Source organism: Eschrichtius robustus, chromosome 8 (assembly GCF_028021215.1).
Source record: "Eschrichtius robustus isolate mEscRob2 chromosome 8, mEscRob2.pri, whole genome shotgun sequence".
NCBI lineage: Eukaryota > Metazoa > Chordata > Mammalia > Artiodactyla > Eschrichtiidae > Eschrichtius > Eschrichtius robustus.
Window position 1 is genome coordinate 87,230,565 of NC_090831.1, and position 23,099 is coordinate 87,253,663.

At 36.3% G+C, this 23,099-nt stretch overlaps 1 protein-coding gene across 2 annotated transcripts in view; it reads right to left on the reverse strand.

Annotated features, from left to right (window-relative positions):
• Positions 1 to 23,099, reverse strand: part of DPY19L1 (dpy-19 like C-mannosyltransferase 1) — a 96,006-nt gene that overhangs the window by 7,520 nt on the left and 65,387 nt on the right. For both annotated transcript variants that reach the window (XM_068549293.1, XM_068549292.1), the window contains exons 13-21: positions 22,958 to 23,038; positions 17,139 to 17,240; positions 12,490 to 12,561; positions 10,498 to 10,547; positions 6,158 to 6,182; positions 5,127 to 5,246; positions 4,156 to 4,330; positions 3,224 to 3,323; positions 1,955 to 2,080 (exon numbers count right to left, since the gene is read on the reverse strand). In XM_068549293.1, the coding sequence (XP_068405394.1) occupies positions 1,955 to 2,080; positions 3,224 to 3,323; positions 4,156 to 4,330; positions 5,127 to 5,246; positions 6,158 to 6,182; positions 10,498 to 10,547; positions 12,490 to 12,561; positions 17,139 to 17,240; positions 22,958 to 23,038 (851 nt within the window). The remainder of the gene's footprint in view (positions 1 to 1,954; positions 2,081 to 3,223; positions 3,324 to 4,155; positions 4,331 to 5,126; positions 5,247 to 6,157; positions 6,183 to 10,497; positions 10,548 to 12,489; positions 12,562 to 17,138; positions 17,241 to 22,957; positions 23,039 to 23,099) is intronic.

Consider the following 23,099-nt stretch of genomic DNA (forward strand, 5'->3'; position numbering starts at 1 on the left):
ACCAGATGAGAGGAAGCCACTTCTTCAGCTTCCTCCCTCCCCACTCCTACTGCAACAAATACAACAAGGGCAAGTCAAGGTCCAGAGTGGGGGAAGCCGGCACACACCTCCACCCCTCTCGACTCTCAGTCTTAAAGCCTGTAAGTGAGCTCGAAATGGAGATGATCAGAAGCCAGTTAATTTACTGCTGACTTTGTTTAGCATGCAAGATTTATTACCATACTTCCTAAATTTGTCTTTTGATCCTTTCTTGTGTACAAAAACCAGTGCTCTGCCCATCAGAACATGAGACTGCTACAACTATGCGAATCCAAGGAGCTCCATCAACATCTTAGCTCCATCAACATCAACGGCCTTAGTTGCTCCACGGCATGTGTATCTTCCCGGACCAGGGATTGAACCCATGTCCCCTGCACTGGCAGGCGGATTCTTAACCACTGCGCCACCAGGGAAGTCCCTTTTTTTTTTTTTTTTTTCCAGAATGAAGCACCTTAGCCTCTGCAATTTCCACATATTCAAAACACTATGCAGGAGTATAGGAAAAAATGAAGAATCTTGAATCAAGGTTCATCATTAGCTTGGGGAAAAAAGGTCACGAAATAATTTTTATGTTCCAGTAACCTACAGGTGTTTCAGGCTGGCATCACTGAACTGGAGAGTCGGAGAGTAAACCCTAAGGCAGTAAAGAAGATCCCAATGCTGGTGGAAATCTCTGCCAAAAAACTGAGTCCTTCTGACTGCAAAAGTCAGCCCACCATTCATTTATTACAGTGTCTTCATCAAATTATTATGAGAGATGCTTATGACTTTTTGTCCTAAATTTATATAACAAAGTTAAAGGTTATGTATATAAGTTTCACATATATTCTTACGTTCATAAAGACTTAAAGCGTTTTCTAAATTATGACTCAATAACATTTTCTGTAGATCCTGATTAAATTCAAATCACCTGTGACATATTCAATGGAAAATCATTCAACAATAAAAATTTATTTGAGTTTCCTTGTGGGCAATGCTTGATAGGTACTGTGTCACTGAACTATTTTTACTCCTAAGTCAATGTTTAATCATTTCATCTTAACACCCTTGTGTATTGTTGAAATACATGGTAAATGAGTATGATTAAGCCACAGATACAGCAATCTCCTGGAGACTTCTGTTTACTTAAAGAGTAGTGAGAATTTTAAAAATAATAGTATTCCATAAAATATCCTTGATTTCTGATAAAACTATTCCTTTCTGTATTCCTCATGGGGTGAATGCTCTGGTATTTTAATAGCAAGCTATCATCTGCTGTCTAGTCACCCAAGTGTAACATTTCTAAATAGTCAACTTTAGAATTCACATCTGCTTTTAAAATCTTACTCTTATTGCTCTACTCTGCTTAGTGAACTTCTCTGTGGAAATAGATACTTTTTAAAACTATAAACCCAAGAGAATATGGGTCACCTTAAGGTTAATTATTTTCCCACTCAAATAAGATGCAAAACAGAAAGAAAGAAGTTCACTCTGAGTTGATGCTGGGAGGGGGGTCCCATCTATCACAGGATATGGTATGGTGCAGAGATGTGGTATGGACAAAGCTGCCTGACTTCATTATAATGAGACTCTCCATTATTTGGTTTCAGACTCCACAAGTCTTTTGAAAGAAAATACATCCAACTTTAAATAAAAGTTTCTCAAAAAAACATCAAAGGCAAATATGAACAATTTGGGAAATTATCAGTAAGTGCCAATACCTTTAAGGTAATGTGCACATGTAAATCATCATAAAAATAAATAGATGTTTAAAATGACTGGAAAAGAAAAAACTCCAAATAATTATCAAAAAAGTTTTTTCTGCTTATACTTTGCTATTATATACATCTCACACATACAACTAGTAAAGCACTTGCCATGAAACTGAATTAACTTTAATGTCTTATGAATATAAAATACTGTATTGAGTACTCACTTGGATCTTCTTATACACCAGGACTCTTCCAGAACGTAGTAATTCACTTGTAACTTTATCAATTCTCGCTTCACTTCTTCAGCTGCTTTTCGACTATACATTGAATATACTATTTTCGTTCTGGCTCTAAAGAAAAATAATTAGGCAGAAGATTTTCAAGATCAAAAGAATGCAATCAACCTATTTGGACAAAAGCACTGAATGGAGCTAGAAGAGGGACTCTACAGAAGAATCAGGTCAAGGGAACATTCTTCACAGGAGTTCCTGCTAAGGGGCATTGGGGAAGTCAGTCGAAAAAAGCACAAGTAGCACAAGAGTCCTGAGAGAAAAAGTTCAGTTTAATGAATCCCTTCATTTCCAAACTTAGTCTTTTGGTTTGTTTGAGTGCTTGTTTTTGTTTTAAATTCTCCATCACTCTATCACAAATAAGAGTATGAGCTACACAGACACAACTACAGGACTACTTTAAAGGTACAACAGTCCTAACTTTGAGAACAAACAATTAGCATTAAATGGCTCTCCATTTTATTCCTAATTTAATAAAAAAACAAAATACAAAAAATTAAACTTATTCAACACAATTGCTCTGGAAATTAGTTTGCTAAAATTGATTTTTTAATGAAAAAGCTTTTTATTTATAAAAGGTATGTCTCGTTGTTACACAAAATATTAATAAGGATTCACCAGTCACTTAGGAAATGACTAGCTGACCAACCTAGAAATTGCATGAAAATTAAATCTATTTCCTTTACAAAGAGAACACAACACTCTAACTTATGAAAAAATAGTAAAAAAAACCCCAAAAAACAAGATCATTCTAGTAGGCTATATTGGTGAAAATCAGAAAAAAACCCTATTTGAATGGGATTCCATCTCAACTGACTCCTCAGAATTCAAGAAAAATAGCCTATAAGAAAACCTTAATAAAAACTATAGGCTAGTGAATCTTCTGGGGAACTTAAAGGTGATGATAGCTAATAAGGACCTGGGTGTCTGGAGCCCTGTAACTTGTATAAAACAGACATGGGGTGATTTCTTTTTGCTGCCTAGGAGAGAAGATAACCCCAAAGACTGTAGTTTTATTGTCCTATGGAGCCTTAACAGTTTGTATTGAACTTAGCCATCTTATTTCAGCATTCTTTGTCCCCAAACTCTATAAACCCCAGTTCACCATATCCTCTTGAAACACTTCTCATTATTTTGCTGGTTCCCTCACTCACTATTTGTAAGAAAAATTTGTTTTCAACAATGTGATATTTGTGTACTAACCTCAAACCTGCATCTTCATAATGTGGATGATTCACAATGGGCCGAAGTGCGGAGAGTTTAACACTTGCCATTGTGGGCATGGCACCTGCAAACACTGCATCTGCAAAGCAGGAAGGAAGGTCTTAGGAAGACACCTGGTGAGCATGACAAGGGGTCTCCTTCTGGTCAACTCAGTTACTTCCCAGGTGAAAAAGCTGAGGCCCGAATCATGATAAAGATTCAATGACAGAACCAGGATCAAGTCAGGTAGCTAATAAAATGGTGGTCAGCAACCAAGCCTGGATAAACTATTTTCCTTGGAAGATAAAGCCTCATCGTATGTCTCATCATAGAGGATTTCCGTTTCTTTCATTTGTCTTTAATGTCTTTTCCTGCTTCTAGGAAAGACGCAACAAATTGACTAGGGAAGTTTTATAGCAACTAGGAATTCTGGAAGATAATTTAATATTCAGTCACTTGATACTCAGATGACAACAAAAACCTCTCTTTCTATACATGAATAAAATATCACATTCCATGAGTTCATTTCAAGAAGGAATGAGAAGGGCTAAGATTAAAAATTAATTAGGAAAATAAGCATAACATAAATTATTTTAAAATGTGCCATGCAAAACTTTGGATATACTTTGAAAAAAATTAGAATTTATGTAAAATAGAGAAATAAATTACTAAGAAAATACATGTAACATTTCCTTTGCAAACTACATAAGCAAGACTGACATCTCTCTCTTCCTGGATAATCTAGAAGCAGGACTGCTTAGAAAGACTGAAAGTAACTTGGGTTGAGGATTGTGCAGTTGTACATAAAACTGTAGGGAAAACCACAGTTTTCCTGGAAGTAAAACCATTGGAAGTAACTTGGGTTGAGGATTGTGCAGTTGTACATAAAACTGTAGGGAAAACCACAGCTAAATAATATGACCTTTTTTTACCTGGTTTAGTGCTATATTTAATCCATTCTATAAGTTCTTCTTGCGGCAAATTGCTGAATTCCCCTACAATATTCCACTGGGTTTGCAGATTTGCTGAACCTTGTATCGACATGGCTGCTAACACAGCAAAAACAACAGCACCAGGATGTACTTTGCAAAAGAGCCATCCAAATAGCTGAAACCAAATTAAGAATACATTGACAATTGTTAGTACAAACCAGCCTGCATCCAACTTCCCAGAGAAGAATACAGTCTCTGCTAGAATCCCAGATACAGGACTAATAATTCTAAGGAAAAGTTCCAGAAACAATAACCTGAGGGATCAAAACAATTCTACCATTAGCCTAATATAGGTGGGACATGATTTAAGAAACTCTTCCGTCAACTTGCTCTACTCCCAGATTTGGGTAAGGCCAGGCCTACCTACATAATTTGCCAGACTCAGTGCAAAATAAAAATGTGGGTTCCTTGGGACTTTCCTGGCAGTCCAGTGGTTATGACTCCATGCTTCCACTGCAGGGGGCACGGGTTCAATCCCTGGTCAAGAACTAAGACCCCACATACCACGTGGTGCAGCCAAAAAAAAAAAAAAAATGTGGGTTCCTTGTCTGACATTTTTTAAGAAGTTCAAAACAGCCACAGCAGAGCATCAATCTAGGTGCAGAGTCCTTCTGAGTGTGGGCCCCTGTGCGATCACTGCTTTCTGTCAACATCTGTAGTTATCATTCATGAATTCAGCCTGCACTGAATGAGTGTTTGTTGTACACCAAGGACTATTTTAGAAGTTAAAAGGATAAGGGATCTGCTTTGGCCCTTACCCCTTAGGAAAGATTAGTACAAAACCATGAAGAACTTTAATTATAAACAATTTAAAGAATTTTGGGTAATTTAATATTATTTTAGGGACACTCAATAACAAAGACTGGGGTAAAATTATCATAGCAGCTATAATGCCAACATAATCATCTCACCTGTCTTGAGCAGATCAAGGAAGCCATAACGCACATGTGTGGCGTCAAAAAGAGTTTTAGTCTCATAATTAAAACACCAAGGACTGTATATGCTAACAGTTGCAATGCATGATAAACCAGCTGAAAGAAAGAGAAAATATTTTTACTCCTACTATTTGTGAAGTTTAAGAATATATTGTTAAATTGGTGAATATATAGAAAAGGGTACTTTTTCTTAGTAACAATATTTTGATTTCTGAAATAATATTTAATAATATTTAATATTATAATCAACAGTTTGATTTCTGAAAGTCTTAAAATTCACTCTCAAACTTGTCCCTTTTATTAGAGGGCTAAAATTATAAAGTCCCTCAGGGAAGTGGTCCTATAATTCTGCTCAGAATCAAGCCTGGGGTTAATAAAGCCCACATTTCTGAACCAGATGGAAATGTGAAATACAGCATCATGAACTGTAGTCACCATGCTGTTGCCGAGACAGTAGATCTTAAAAGTCCTCTTCACAAGATAAAAAAGAAAAAAAATTTGAGTAACTACGTATGGTAACGGATGTTAACTAGACTTATCATGGTGATCATTCCACAATATATACAAATTCAAGTCATTATGTTGTACATCTGAAACTAATATAATATTATATGTCAATTATACCTCAATTAAAAAAGAAAACTAGGCTGAATCTCCAGGAGATGTGAATAGCAACCAGTCCCATCTCTGAGGCCTCAGGGCAAGGTGAGCAGAGAGAAAAGGGATCCCTAATCATGCGAAAGACACTCTGCATACGTGTCTAAATGGTCTCCAGCAATGAACTGCTATTACCTTGAGGGTGATTAGGGCCGACCAAATGAGTTTCCTATCTAATTGCTCTAACAAATGAATGGTTATGTTGTAGTATTCTCGTAAAAACACATACAGGCCTATTTTGAAGATGATTAGTGACTTACCAATAAAGTTAGAAAATGGAACGAGAAAGAAAAGTCCGAATACATACAAACATTAAAACAAGGCAAATTTTGGTAATATTAAGTCTTTACCTCTCCATGATCAAATTGGTGTTTTCTGAAATGGAAAAAGAAATACTATCATTGAATCACTACTGAAGCACTTACTTCAATCATGCGCATTTTTATCTTACAAATATGAATTTTACAACTTCTGTAATATTCCCTCAGGACACATACATGTAAATCAAAATAACTGAAAGTTATAAACCAAAACTGGTGCTACAGTCTTTTAAAACAGTTTATTTTGCATATCCCACATATCTGACTACACGGATATTTATTAGGGCAACAGGGCGCGCTGGCTGTGTATCAGATACCTCACTGGTAATATAACCTGGCAAAGCAGGGAGTGAAAAGAAACTCTGCAGCCCTCACAGTCCCATACCCCTACTTCCTGTCCCCAGCAGTCCCTCAGCTCCCCCGTAAATTCTAGCTGCTTTAGAGACAATTTAGGAAGCCACACACAAGATTTTTTTTCAGCAGCAGCTCTGGAATATAAAAATAGCCACATAATGCCAGCTTTACCTTTGCTTGACAGTTTTAATTTCCTAAGAAAGGATGCATCTTTATAGGCCTATATATCCTCCCCATATCTCACTCCGGTCCCCTTCCCCGCACCCCGACCCCGTGTTGAGTCTCATCACAGCAGTGAGAGCAACCTTTTGAAAATGGGAATCCAGACATGCCACTCCCTTACTTAAAACTTTCCAATCGGCTATGGGGTTTTTTGTAATTCAAGTAAACTCTCAAATCCTTACCATGCTACACATAGTCCTCCTAATCTGGTTCCCCACCTGCCATCCTGGAAACTCATCTTCTACCAGGTTCCCTCTCGATCACTGTGCTCCAGTCATACTAGACTAATTTTATGCCTTAAAACATCAGAGAGCCGCCTTTGACTCCCATATTCAGTGCCCCTTACCTTGATCACTCCCACTCCATTTCCCTGTTTTATCTTCTCACAGAAAACACAGTTTTCACTTATTGGTTTATTTGATTATCATATGTCTCTCCTAACTAAAATGAACCCTTCAGGAGGACCAGGTACAAATCCATCCATCCACTCAATTTCATTGAGCCCCGAGCAGTAAACAAGGTGGAAAAAAATCCGTGCCCTCACAGAGTTTACATATAAGTTGAAGGAGACAAACAAAAAGCGAATAAACATACATCACATGGCGATAAATACCGTGGGGAAAAAAGGAAACAGGGTAGAAGATGCAGGGAGTGCTGGCTGGCTGGGATGGCATATATTATCAGTGTGGTCACCAACTGAGTGACATCTGAGCAAAGCCTGAAGGAGCTGAGAGTTTGAGCCTGAGGATCCCTCAGGGAAGAAGAGCACTTCAGGCAGAGAGAACAGACATGGCAAAGCCTCGTGGTAGCAGGCTCCCTGACAGGCTAACAGCAAAGGCAGCATGATTAGGGAGAAGAGGGAGTGAGGAGGAGAATGAGATGAGGGAGATCCAGGAGAAGGGTACTGACAGGGAAGCACATTCTGAGGCTCAGTACTGTGTTCGCAAAATTTAAGATTCTCATTAGACACCCAAGTAGAAATGACAAACAGGGAATCGTATGTATAAATCTGGAGTTCAAGGGAGAAGTCTGGATCAGAGACACAAATGTGCGACTTGATAACACATACCTTCTCTGTCCTAAACACTGATATATTTCCAAGACCTAGAAAACAACGCCTAGCACATAGAGTTCAATCTTTTTTTTTGAATGAACGAGCAAATGATTCAATTAACCCCTAAACTAGGTAGTACACAATCTGACTTGAGGACTTGCTTTCAAATGTATTGATGTGTTAGCAAACAGTAAAATTACTGGGCAAATGAAGGAAGTGAAATGGATCCTCCTTTATTCTTTCTTTCATGCCAAGTAAAAATTATCAGTTACCATTTACCGAGCACCTAAAATGTTAATATGATCATTACATTCCATTAACTCTGATTTTACAACTATTTATTATCCTAACTGACAGCTAAGGAAAACAGGTCACAGAGCTAGTAAGAGGTGAAGCCAGGTCTATATATTGACTGGTTTCAGAGTCAATATATTTTCTACTTCATCATGCTGTCTCTATCCTACTTTACCCCCTAGCTCCCTGAATAAAGGAGATACTGATACTCACATCTTGAGAATTAAAATGTATGTCCTACCTCTCCCCTTTTTACATTGGCATATGACTTCGGTACTTATGCAAAATGAAATGTCGATGTGCCATTCTCCTTTCCAAAAAGCTCTGATCCTACCTGAACTGAGAGCCCCATGAAGCTCAGTGCTTTTCTATAGTTACTTCTATAGTTGAATTATTGAAAAGACTGTTTTGTTTCTGTGAAAAGTTCCACCTTTCTCTTCCAGAGGTGCATACTATAGTTATAACGGTAGCCCCTTTCTGAGCTCTTAAAAAAATTTCATCTCAATTGAAGAGAAATTTTGGCATTACATACCAGAAGCTTTTTTCTTTTCCCCGGCCCTCAAAGGCATCAGGTAGAAGTAAGGGCACAGTTACAGTAAATTGTTTCTAAACGAGAACAAGGATTGTCTCAAGAGTGCATGCAATAATTTATCACTGGTTGGAGGTGAAAGAACAATATATAAGGCTGTGTCTTACAGAAGAAAATATATAGACACACAAATTCAACAATCTCTACTCCCCCAAAAAATCTCACAAAAGAATGAAATTAGAATTAAAACTTCCTTTGCTCCATCCTCTAATCCCATGCTCTTAACAGTTACAAGTTTTATCCTTCCATATCCCTCCTATGCACAAATACACATACAAAATCTTCATTATTTTAAACAAAAGTGTAATCATCATTTATATGTCTTGTAATTTTTTAATTCAAGGATGTATGATGAAATATTTCCATAAAGAAATTCCACTTTATGACTGGGTCATAAGTAAACCAATCCCGTACTAGTGGATATTTTGGTTGTTCTCATTTTCCACATTACATACACCACCACAGTGGGCATCTCTGTACCATTACCCCTGCATTTCCGTGAGCATTTCTAGGGGACACGTTTGCAGTGGTGAAACTGCAGAGTTAAAGGAGAGGCCCACTGCATGTTTTGCTTGTACTGACTAACTGCCCTACCACCCACTTCCTCCCACGCTTGCAAGCACTGGGTATTATTAATTTTTACAAACTTGATAAGTAAAAAGGCTTTCACTTTTATCTTTACCATGGGATGGAGCACTTTTTCATGTATCTATAAGTCATGCATAAGTCTTTACTCACTCAACTGCTATTCCTTCCTATGTGCCAGGCACTGCATATAAACCATTGAACTGAACAGAAATGACCCCATCCCCCTTCAGGAGATACAGGCAACACATCAGTATGTAAGCACACATGATGACAAATGCCGAGAGAAAGAAAAAGGGTGTGATGGTGGGGAATAACAAGCAAAGAGACAAGGGATCTACTCAGAAATGATGGTCAGGAAAGGCTTCTTGAAGGAGGTGGCATTTAAGCAAGGATTAAAGGAGTGAGTCACGCCAAGCCAGGCTGCGGAAAGCAGGAGGCACAATTACGGACTTAGGGTACAACCACTGCAAAACTGCAGAGGCAGGAAACTACTTGTCATGGTCAAAGAGCAGAAAGGAGATCTGTGGGACATCAGTGTAGCGGAAAAGGGAAAATGGGAATTTTTTTTTTTTCTCAATTGCCCATTTGAGTCTTTCACTCATTTTTCAAATGGGTTTTCAGTATTTTTCTTATTAATTTATAGCAGTTCTTTATGTATGATGGTCATTAGGCCCTTGTTATAATTTGCAACTATTTTCCCCAAGTTGTATTTTTCTTTGAACAGTGCTTACAGTATTTTACCAAACCAAAGAATTTATCTGGTCAACCTTGTCAATCTTTCTTTCTAGCTTATAGGCTTTATGTCATACTTAACAAGGCCTCTCTAACCCTAAAACTATAAAAAATAATCTCTTGGTTTATTTGGGAGTTTCATTTTTTTTTTCTATATTTAAATCTTTGCTCCATCTGGAATTTATTTTATGTAAGAATGAGGTATGGGTCCACTTTTACATTTCCCTGCTCTTCTCTCAAAAAGCTGTCCATTGGTCCTGAAACCATCAACAGAATAATTTGTTTTCCCTGCCAAACTGAAGCACAAAGCTTCAAGTATAGATTAGTGTAGGGCTACTGTCAGGTCATACTGGATGGGATTTGGGGAATGAACAAGTGATATGCGGAATAATGAGAAAAGCAGAGAAGGGGGATGGCAACAATCAAAACACCAATTAACAAATGTTGAGTGTACAACATGTAACTATAAAATTAATACACTGTAAATAACTACTTAATAAACAGAGGAGGCAACAAAATCATTAATGGCATATTTACCTTATATGTGTTTGTTGTTTAGTTAAGACACCCCACATGTCACTAATAATCTGCAAATAGATTTTTAAACATTTTATAACAGCTGTATTGGGAAAAAGAAAATTTCAAATAACGTATCTTCTAAACTTTCAAACTTTTACTTACTTAAAAATACAGAAGTATGGAGATAAGAAGTAAGTCAGAAAATAGTAATTACAACAACAAAATCTCACATTTGTACAGTACTTCATCATATCTATGTCCAACCCTGTTCAGATAAGTTTTATTATCCTCATTTTAAAAATGAGCAACAGGCTCAGATTAAATGATCTCCCTAAAGGTGGGCAATAACTAAGAAGGGTCTTGAAACTTGACCTTTTGGCTTCCGATTCACCTTTAAGTGAATTCCACCATGCCCACGTTGTTGGCAATGCCTCTCCTTAATTATAGACACACATAACTGGAGAACTGGCTCAGAGACTGATAAGCACAACTAACTAAACACTGTGCTTTCATATTTAGCAGTCACTGGGAGGTCATCTAATCTGAAATCCTGTCCCCAGTGTGGATGTCCTCTGTGACATTGCCTGATAGGTTTTAATTCAGCCCTTGGAAGAACCACCTAGCTGCTGATTAAACCTATAACACTTTCCTAATCAGTCCAGATCAATGCTGGTCAAAAGCTCTGACTCCTAGAATTGGCCATAATATTAAGGAGCCAAAATGAGTATAATCTTATTTCCAAGTGGTAGCCTTTTAAGTCTTTGAAAAGAATTATCCTCTTTCCATTTAAGTCTTTCTTCTTGACATCAAACATCCCACTTTCTTTGACCCCAATCTAGTCATTTTCATCATCTCTAGCCATCCAGGTTGCTATCTTTTTCATACATTCTGGATTGCCAACATCTAGTATTTTTTTATTACCTAGTGGGTGCCCACCCACATAAAGAAAGCAAAGGAAGCAAAGAGCACAGAGCCTGGCACACAGCAGAAATTGACTAACCATAAACTGACAAGATTTAAAAAGGGCTGTGAGACTACAAAGCTGAATACTATACAACGCCCAATGAGGGGGGGTAAAGGTACAGTCTGATTCTCACTCTTCCCTTGCTTTTTTAACAGACATGATGTAAGGCTGGTAATAACCTCTCTGACCTTCCAATTTTGCATTTGTCAAAATGGAAATAATAATATCTGTGTACCCCACAATGCTGTTGAAGAACCAATTGAAATAAGGTATATGAAATGTTTTGGGAGATTATAAATATATGATGTAAATAATAATTATAGTACAGAATATTCTACAAATATATGACATTGTACTAACACAAAAATGATAGCTACAAATCAGAAAACTTTAAGGGTCTATCATTTTGATTACAGACTAACCCCAATTCATTCTCTTAAAACACCTGTAGTTACAGAGTTCACCAACTCTTAAAAGAAAAAAAGAGGGACTGTTACATCACTCTTTACTGAAGATTGGAACTTCCCTGGCCTGATTTATATCTGGACTTAAAATTTCATTATCAAAGTCAAGTTGGGAGTCTATTTTATCAAGTTTAGTAATACAGTTAATATTCTATTTTTTCCTTTTGATTAATAATAAACTCTATAGAAGTTAATGAATACTGCACAAATGACTTAGAAAGGCATATAAATATTTTAAGGAAATATTACATAAAAGTTAAAAGTGAGTCAGTAATAATTTACATAAGCAAGAACAATTGTATCTGGGTCAATATGGTTCCTCTGATCCTATCGTTCAAAATACATGACTATCAAAACTTGAGCATCCTTTCCCTAGGTCTACTTTATGCTGGCAACCAGCACAACGTTTTTAAGGCTTATAAATGTTCATCAAAGGCTATTAGTAAGAAAATACAGAATGTGTTTCAATAAATCTATATAAAATATTGCATTAGATTAACATGTAGCCTAGTATATGTACCTACTACGAAGAAATAAGAAAATGTTCTATTATGAGAAAGTGCTCTTAAGTGACAGACCTACCTTTCTAATGATTGCAATAAACACGACAAGAACAACTGGAAGCAATAATGTCTTTGTATACCTCAGTGGAGTCTGAAATTCAAAGAGATGTTTTGTTAGAAGAAAATATTATTTCAAATGAAATTTCAAATCATGATCCAAGTGAATTTTAAAACATGTTAGTAAAGAAACATGAGCATTCACCCATCTAGGGTCCAATCTACCCACTGACTCCCATCGTAAAAATGAAGATGCATTTCCATAGAAACGAACTTCCCCAAAATGTTGAGTTGAAAACACTAACAAATACAGTTCCCAAACACTTGTAAGAGTAAAACATGACTAGAAAGACTACTGCTCACTTTTGCACACTACTTTTCTAACTAGAGAGCATAACTTATTATTCACCTAGGGTCAGCAGAACTCCTTTAAATGGCATGAGCTTTACTGTGCATTTTATCTGGGATAAAAATCATAACCATGATCTCCAGATACACACACGCACACACAATAATGACCAATGTTTATAAGAGGAATAAAAACATTTTTACGTTTTCTTTGGTAACAGATAAAAAACTACAGAAAAATTTTTTTTACTAAGAAAGCCCCACACATTGTAATTCTATACACCTCTCGATAATTTGAGATCACAGTCTTAAACAATCCTGGGCTTGAAATTTCTAAATTGCAATTGATTTGCTTATTACCAACACTTTCCCTCACAAAAATAATCTTACATCATTAAGTAAAATGATGTATGCTTTCCCCAATATGTTTATAAAGAGAAATCTAGCTTCAACCATATTAAAAATGCTGGTACATTTTAATTCAACAAAGTATACAGTAAGTAGCATTTTCTGATTTCCCTCTCCTTAGTCCAATTTTCTCACTATTCTGTATTAGACAAGTAATTTTCATAATTCATTATACAAAATGCATTCTTCATGAGTTAGAAATTCCATTAAAAAGAGAATTTTTATGTTTTCATTTTACTATTTACCTTTATAAACATTTGCATGTTATTTTAAAATAAATATATTTCTATTTTGTAATTTTTAAGTTATGTTTTAACCTACACAAAAATCATAACTAAAACTATTTTTTTGTAGATCTAAACTTTCAAATTTTATTTACTTTTTTGGCCACACTGCATGGCATGCGGGATTTTAGTTCCTCAACCAGGAATCAAACCCATGTCCCCTGCAGTGGAAGCGCAGAGTCTTAACCACTGGACCACCAAGGAAGTCCCCTAAAACTATTTTATTATTTTAAAAGTTAAACATTTGCTAATAACAGTTAACAATAAATATAAGAAAAGTAGTAAGATACAGATGTTTACCTTAAAAAGGAAGTATGTCAAAACTGTGTTAAAAGTATGTAACAAAATTTAATAAGGAGTTCAAACAATTTTAACATTATATTCCAGAAGTTTATTTAAAAGGTGTTTTTTAAATATTTCTTTTAAAAAGAAAATCATATTAGCATCAGATTTTCATAGCAACACTTTAGACCAGAAGATAGTAGAGTAATTTATTTAGGATTCTCAAGGAAAGATAGGTGAGCCAAAGATTTTGTATCTAGCCAAACTGACCTTCACACATAAAAGCCACTGATAAAATATTTTGAGCATGTAAAAATTCAGGGATTACTGCTCCCATGAGCCCTTCCTGAGGAATCCACTGGAGAGTAATCTTCACACAGCCAAGAAATGTGTTCTTCGATCCTACAACTCATAGTGTACAATAAAAACAATGACCTACAGAACTACGACAATGACGGGGATATAAAGGTGACAGAAGAGTATGAGAGGTTATACGTGCTGACAATGAAGATACAATGGGACTCTTAAAAACGGGGTAAGAGGGGGAGAGTATATAAGAAGTAAAATAATCTCCCTGATTATAGTATTACAATAAATTAGAAATGGGTGGGCATAGGCATGGGGCAAGAAACGACTAGCTAAGTTCAGTATAACTCTCAGGAGGAAACCGATAGAAGGGACTAAGGTTAATATATACAAGTATTAATATAAAGGAAACAAAATTATAAAACCTCCTCAATGCCAAAAGATACACCAGAGAGAGGGTATGCACAGAACAAACGCAAAGGAAACAAACCACACAGTGAGAGATGTATGCATGTGTGTGTGTGTTCTATTAGAACCGTAAGTTCTTTTATTTTAATATTTCTTGTAATTGTTGATTTTATTCTAAGCATAAAAGTTACATATGCTCATTGTGAAAACTAGAAAATGGAGAAAAAATAAAGGAGACAATGAATTTCACATTTTAATCCGTTATCAGCATTTCCTCCCGGATGGATTGTATGTTCACATCCTTTGCCCATTTCTGCATATGTGGGGGGGGAGGAGGGAGGGGGGATGTGTTTTTGGTGCTGGGAAAGGGTGAGAGCCCTTGGCAACCTTTTTTTATTGATTTGAACAAGCTCCTATACTAATTATATTAATCTCTAGTTTCATTTATTATATTTATGGCAAGAATCATCCCAGTTAGTCATTTCCTTTTTAATTTTTATAATATTTAATGTACAGATGTTTTAAGTTACATGCAGACAAATCTATTAATCATTCTCATATATGTTTTGCACTTGTATTATGCTCATTAATAATGAAGTTAATATTCACTGAAATTTTTCTCAAATTAATTTTTCAGGCTTCATTTATATTTAACACATTAACGGAAATGAAGTTTGGTATATAATATGATACAAGGCTTTAACCTGACTCCCCACCCCAATTCAATTTTTCAAATAATATTCATGAAACAATGCATCTTTTATCCATTTATTGATATATTATGTGGTGCTCTCTTCACTTTATACTAAGTACATACACATAAACATAGTTAAGTACCTACACATGGGTCTATCCAGCATTGTCTGTTTTTGGTCATAATGTTCCTGTTTTGGTATCCTTGTACTTTAAATACTATTGCTTTCCATTTTCATATCTAAAAAGCAAAGATCCCCCTCACTGTTGTAACTTTTTTTTTAGTAGCACAATACAATTAAAATATGATTATTATAGAAAATTTAGAAGATGCAAATTACAAAAAAAGTTAATCATTGATGATCTCTCCACCAAAAAAACCACTGTTAGAATTTTGGTCTCTTACACTTTAGTCTATGTGTGCTAATTATAGATCAATAAGATCGGACCATTTTGCTCACCCCATTATACATCTTAAGTGTCTTTCCATATCGGTATGATATCATGTTAAATTGTTCCCTCTTCCCCACTATATGGATGTACCATACAAGAGATGCCCTCTCTGAACTGGCACCGTGCTCTGTCTCTACAGCATCGTCCCTGTGAAGATACCTATGGAGATGAGGAATGGCAGGCTGGACACAGCTTTGCCATTTTCTTCAAATTGACTGAAGGCATCTTATGCCTCAATAAACAATTTCTTCTATCACATAACTGATGGTTCATTCTCTCAGGTTGTAACGGCGTGTATGTCCTCAATAATGTTAAAGGATTTCCACTGAGTCCTAATTTCTCTGTTGATGTCTATACTCTACTTCCTTTACCACCTCCTTGAAAGAGTCTTGATCTGCTATAAGCATGCATTTTAAAGCCTTGCAAGATACTTTTCCTTAGTTTCTTTCAGCAGGTTCAACACTATCATTTGTACACTTTTTATCAGCCATTATGTGTCAAAGCCATTTGCCAGAACACAGGAAATGAAGACTGATAGGTCACTGGAGTAAACAGTACATCTGCAGGACATGCTCAACTCAGAATGTCTGGTTGGTAAGAGTCTGCTGTGTGGTGCACTCTCCTCCACTGGTCTGTAATTTAGGACATGGGCTGACCCAGTGGGGATCGGGGAAAATGAATGTGTCAGCAGAGGACTGTTGGCCACTTCCATATATACACACACACACAGCTTTGAAGAAAAATGTCTGACAGATAATAAAATAGCATCATAAATCGGGGCCACATGGGTGGTGTGAAAAAAAGACACATATATACACATGTCTGTTGAACCAAACTAGCTCATAAAGTACTGCAAAAGGGTATTTAATATAAAAGATCTTAAAATATCAAAGTACTTTCCTATGTATCTCCTTTCATCCTCACAATATCTATCTGTAGCATACTACCAGAAACTAGTAAGCTACAACTCAAAGAATGAGAGTCACTTGTTCAAGAACATCAAGTAATATCGCAGACTTCTGTCTCACTATCCACTAAACTACTCTCTGGTTTCCTTCTAAACACCTGAATACAGTTTTAGAAACAAAAATGTTGTTGGAATGAAAAACTTATACTCAATGATATTTCAAAGCAATGAGATCATTCAAACAAACAACCACAAAGTGAGTGGAAACTTAAAAGCTTGAGAGCTTCACTGAACTAATGCTATCCCTAAAAAGAGGCAACTTGAAATGCCTCTGTGTTTACTCATCCAAAAACTATTGCTAGACTGAATGCATGTTTCTAAATTATCAAAATAAGAAAAGACCATATATTTCAGGAAGCTGTACTAATGTAAATAGGAATATCTTCCTTTAAGCTGCCAGGTTTTCCTTTTCCTTCAAACTGAGATAAGAGCACAGAGGTAAGAATCTGAGTAACAGGAGCACCCTTTATGATAAATGAATGGACCAAAACCTAAGGAAAGAAAGGAGAAATCACATCTTACCTCCTTCTCCATAAAATCAAACTCCGCTGCACAGGTATACAATAAAGTGTCAAAATCCTTGTAACTGAAGAATTTTGATGTTAATAAGTTGCCAATATGAGCCTAGTAAGGAGTAAAGGGAGGTACCATTAGATTATGCCGTATACTGTAATAATGCATTTTAATCTTAATAGTACCTAAAAATAGTTTCCACTGCATGACAGAGCTCACTGTTCCCACACCTGGCTACTTCTGGACCCTCCAACTTCACAGTCTCCCTTCTACTGCTGACAAGTGATAGCTCCAACAACACCCTGCCGTCCACGCTCCATCATCAACATTCCAAAGGCTTTTATCCTTGGGTTTTCCCTGCTCAAGGTGTTAAACCTGGTGAAATACACTACACAGTATCCGGTAGGCTTGGTAACACACACAGGCATCTGTCAATCACAAAGGGACAACGTGTGATAGAGTAAAGAAAAGCAAACGTTAATTCAGATTTCTGAAAAGGGGTTGGAAAAGACTTTTTGAAAGAAGTAGAAAATGGGCAGGCCTTGGAATAAAACACACCTTTTGCCTCACAATCAGCATCTGTGTAATTCTTCACATGTCACCAAGTGCTCACACTTATATCACCTAACTTACTTCCCACAAGAAGCCACGTAAGGAAGCTGGAATTGTTTTCATTTAACAAATGAGAAAACATTTGCCAAACTTTCAATTCATTATTGTCTAAAAGAGCAAGAACCATAGGAAAGGGGATAAATTATAACTGAAACACATCATGACTAAAACCCTAAACGATACCTAAATGAAGTAGGGGGTCAGGGAGTGAGTAGGAACTATAAAGGGTGGTGGGATATGCTGAAGAATCTCGAATGCTCTGTCTCCTGGGGAAGAAATGTAACCTGATAAGTTTAAGAAATCAATAGGGAGAGTACATAGGTCTAAAATAGCATACACAAACTACCTATCCACTGAAAAGGAAAATAATCTAAAAAGAAAGTAAAATGTTTGGAAAATCTCAAATAAAATGAAAGAAGTAAGTCCTAATATGATAACTGCCATTAATGTAAAGAGGTTAAATTCACTAACTAAAGGACAGATGCTCAAGTTGGATTTAAGGGGAAAAATTCAATATCATATTGTCTACAAAAGACAAACTTAGAAGTATGCAGAAAGGTTGAAAACAGAAGAAAACAAGATATACCAGATAAAATGAACCAAAGAAATCCGGGTTAGCTACTGTAATGTCTCACAAAACTAAATTCAAACAAAAATATATGAAAAAAGACAACAAAATGACATTATATACTAAGAAAACAAACAGCAAAGCAAGGTTATACATATCATGAACATATAATATTTGCAATTAACAGTATAGATTCAAAGTGTATAGAAGAACAACTGAAAAACTCGGTAGGAAGAAAAAGTTGACAGTGTTGATTGGAAATGTTAAATATTTCCCTCTAAAGCAGAAAAAGTAGATAAATGTTAACATAAAATCTGAATAATATTAATAAGTTCACAAACAGAGAATACAAACTTCACAAAAAGAGACTATGTGTTACCCTCAAACATAAGTAAAAAATTTTTTAATGTTCACATACTATGCCACAATAAATCTCAATGAATTTATATAATGCAAATTATTTTTTTCTAATCATAAATGCAGCAAAATTGGGAAATGGTAACTAGGAATGGCTTTAAAAATCCTTTCAGCTAGAAACTAAATAACATAAAACTTATCTTTAGGTTAAAAAGAAAGTCACAAAATAGTTAATTTGTAAGACACACAAAAAAGTACTACTTAGAGGGAAATTTATAGATTTAAAATGCATTTATCAGAAAATAAGAGAGGTGAAAACAAAAGAGCCAAGCACTTTCCCTCAAGCATCAGAAAATGCTACAGAACAATCCCAAAGAAATGAGAAGAAAAGAAACGAGGGTGACAGAATTCAATTACAAAGAGAAATACAACAAAACCAAGGAAGACTTTAAAGAAGTGGTACTTTGAAAATATTAATATAATAAATAGAAAGCAGAAAAAATAGCAAAAAAATAAAAAGCAGGTCTTTATAGATTAATATAATATTGATTCCAAATCCAAATAAGGAAAATTAAAGAGCATAAAAGACAATTCACATATACGCAAAAAATTTCAATAAGAATTTTTCGCTAACTGAATTCTACAATAACTTTTTAAAAATCTGATGATATATATGAAATGGGTGAGTTTCCTCTAAAGACATAAAACACCAATAGATTCCTACAGAAAGTGGATTTGTAGTAGAAAAATCTCCCATGAACAAAACTCCAGATCCTGAGGGCTTCACTGTCGAATTCTAACAAACCTTTAAGGAAGACATAATATCAATTCTACATAAATTCTCATTAAAAATATGAGATTGAACACTTCCCAATAATTCTGGAAGGCTGCATTACCTTGAAACTAAAACCAGGCAAAAACACTACAAGAAAATAAAACTACAGACTAATATCCCCATAAATATCAGCAAAAGTCCTTAAAAATATTAGCCAACCAAATCCAGCAATATTTAGAAAAACTAATACATTGTAAACAAGTGAGGTTATCTGAGAAATACAAGGTTGGATCAACACTCAAAAATCAATGAATATGGGGACTTCCAGATATGGCATAGGAAGAAGTTAGTAAATCCCCTCTTTCAATAACAACTATGAAATTGGACAAAACTGTCAAAAACCATATTAGGATCAAGTAATTGATCAAAAGGAAAACAAATGGAGAAACATGCATTCACAAAAAAACTGATGGGAGGCTTTCCAGGTGGCGCAGTGGTTAAGAATCCACCTGCCAATGCAGGGAACACGGGTTTGAGCCCTGGTCCGGGAAGATCCCACATGCCGTGGAGCAACGCCATAACGACTGAGCCTGCCCTCTAGAGCCTGTAAACCACAACCACTGAGTCCATGTGCCACAACTACTGAGCCCGCATGCTGCAACTACTGAAGTCCACGTGCCTAAAGCCCGTGCTCAGCAACAAGAGAAGCCACCACGAGAAGCCCGCACACCACAACGAAGAGTAGTCCCTGCTTGCCACAACTAGAGAAAGCCCACGCACAGCAACGAAGACCCAACGCAGCCAAAAAAAACCAAAAAAAACTGATGAGCTCTGTGTGGAAATAGTGGGAGTCTGTGGCATTGTTGCTTTGGCCGCTCCCACCTACCATTACATCACCTCTGCTTCCCCCAGCTTGGTCAGCCCAACGGTCCTACCCGGGTGGGGTTGGCCATGAAAAGCAGAACCTTTGTTACTGCAAGGAGCTGACTTGTTTGGGGCAGAGAGCAAAAAATCTATACACCATCATTAAAAGCAGCAAACTCAGGAGGAAATGAAAGGCGGAAGTTCACAGCTCTGCCAGCTTAGGGTTACAGTACTCGTTTGGTGAACAGTAGACTGGCAGACTAGCTAGACATTTTACAGAGATTCTGAAAAGGAGACAACCAATGAGGGGAGACAAGTTCTCACATCCCTGGTGCACTGGAAAGTTGTCCACAGACGCTGGGGGATCCGAGAGAGCCCAAGCTTTCTACAAATCTATGACTGACTGGGAGGTGGTATGCTTATTCATGGGAGATCCAAGAAGGTGGGCATGGCAGAAAGGAAAAGATGAGACAAACTTGCTGTTCAGATGAGTTAACATAGTAGGTCTGAAGGGGATCCTTTGAAAAACCTGCTTGCAAGGTTTACCCTTAGCTGGCATCAGGGAACTTGAATTCTGGAAGGCTCCCATCACCCTAAATGATAATAGTGGCTTATACTGAACACCTACATTCTTTCTGGGAGTTTGGAATTTTGATAACGTGCTAGGCAGAGGATGCCTATGTTACCAGCCCCCAGTAAAAACCTTGGGGCACTTAGTACTGAGCTTCCCTGGTATACAACATCAGGATTTTACTACGAAAAATGTTGGTAGGAGCAAGGATGGGAAATCCAGGATAGACCGAGAAATGCCTCACTGGGCTCCTAAAGGACAGAGAGTGTGTGTCTAATTAACAGAGAAGGGTGGGTGGAAATGCTTCTCAAGAGCCGTGTGGCCTTGTCATTCTCTTCCTTTGACCAATGTTAAAATTAAGAATTTAAGAGCTGATGTCCTTGATCAATGTTACAGATTTCTAGAACTACTAAAGCTGCAACTAACTTATTTCTGATTTGGAAATAACTTTTCACAGCCTTTTTTTTGGCCGTGGTGCAACATCAGGCTGTGATAGAAATGACAATAGTCACTTTAACCTGAATTAATACTTTAACCGGCTTGTCTTCCCCCAGTGTGTAGACAGATTCCATAAACCCAGGACTTGGGCTCTTTCCCTTTTCTTCCTGCTCATTCTCTGCATCCTGGCTGACTCAATCACCACTTAGTGCTCATCTTCACAGGTGACTTCTAGGAGCCTTCCCTGACTCTTCCTGCATATTCCTGCAGCGCTCTATACTTATTTTTTTTAATGAATTTTTTAAAAGTACATTTTGAATTTTTAAAATTTTATTTTATATTTTTATTTTATTATATTTTTGGCCGTGCCATGTGGCATGCAGGATCTTTAGTTCCCTGACCAGGGGTAGAACCTGTGCCCCCTGCAGTGGAAGCATGGAGTCTTAACCACTGGACCACCAGGGAAGTCCCACTCTGTACTTATTTTTATCAGAGCTTTCATTACACTGTATTATAGTTGCTAGAAATTGTTCCTGTCTCCCACTAGACCGTATCTTATTCAGTTCTGTATCTCTAGGATGCATTCTACTACCAGGCACATAGCAGGTACATTGAATGAATGAATAAATAAATGCATTTTAGGCTATGCTTTTAAACTTCTAAAATATCTTTCACAGGTTGTAGACCACCCCTTTAATAGCCCAGTTGTTTTCAATCATTTTTAAGCAAACAATTCCTTTGTTCATGTGAAAACACGTAAAAATGTCCACTATGTAAGAGATTAAAGCAAGACTATCCTGGGTGAAGAGGGGCTGGCAGGGGGACTGAGAAGTAGATGGACCCCACCAAAGAGTCCTTGAAGTCCCAGAACTTCACAGAACTCAGTTTCAAAACCACAAGTTTAATCTATTACAGAAGGAAGAAAGACCGTCAATTAAAATAAATTGCAGAAAAAAATATGTGGCTTACTTTACTCTTTCCATGTTGGTTGGTGTCCTGTTCTCTCTTTTAATTTAATTAATGTGCTTACCAAAACATCAAAATAAAATAGGCAAAGCAAAATTATAGATAGAGTGAATCTTTACAGTTATAAAGCAGAATTCTTCTCATTTTATTTTCTCTCCTACCCAAATACCAAAAAAAAGCAAAACCAATAAAATAATAAAAATGTCTCTTAATAAGATTAACTTGGATTAAATTACCTACAAACCTTTCACAAGCATTGACTAGAAAACTGGAAGATAAAGAGAATAAGTTATATGATCTATTCTTTAAGAGTCTCTGAAGGTGGCATCTTTATCTGTTACAAAAGGGGATTATAAAGAAACCAGAGAAAAATGACTGTAGAGGCCTTAAAATTTGAGCTTAAGTCTCTAGAGCTTTCTTACTTTAAAATTTTAAAATCTTTGTGATATAGAAAGACCAATAAAATATGAGAGTTATGTCAAGAAATTAATTTTGGAGAACAGACTATAGACATAGTCATATTTACTCTCTATTATAGTAAATAGATAAAATAACAGGTGAATAGACTTTACCTTAGAATTTGGCTTAAATAGTGGCACTTTAACAACTCTAGTAATTCATTCTTAGCCTGTCTGATTTATTTCAAGTCTTCCAAGTTTAAGCAAAAATACACTTACATCATCTGCAATGCCAAAGATTTTAGATGTCAAATACTTGAGTATGACAGTTCCAAATAACCAAAAACATCCTTGGATAACCTACAAAAGAAAAATATAGCAAAACAAAACTAAACTGATGCATCATATAGCCATTGCACAG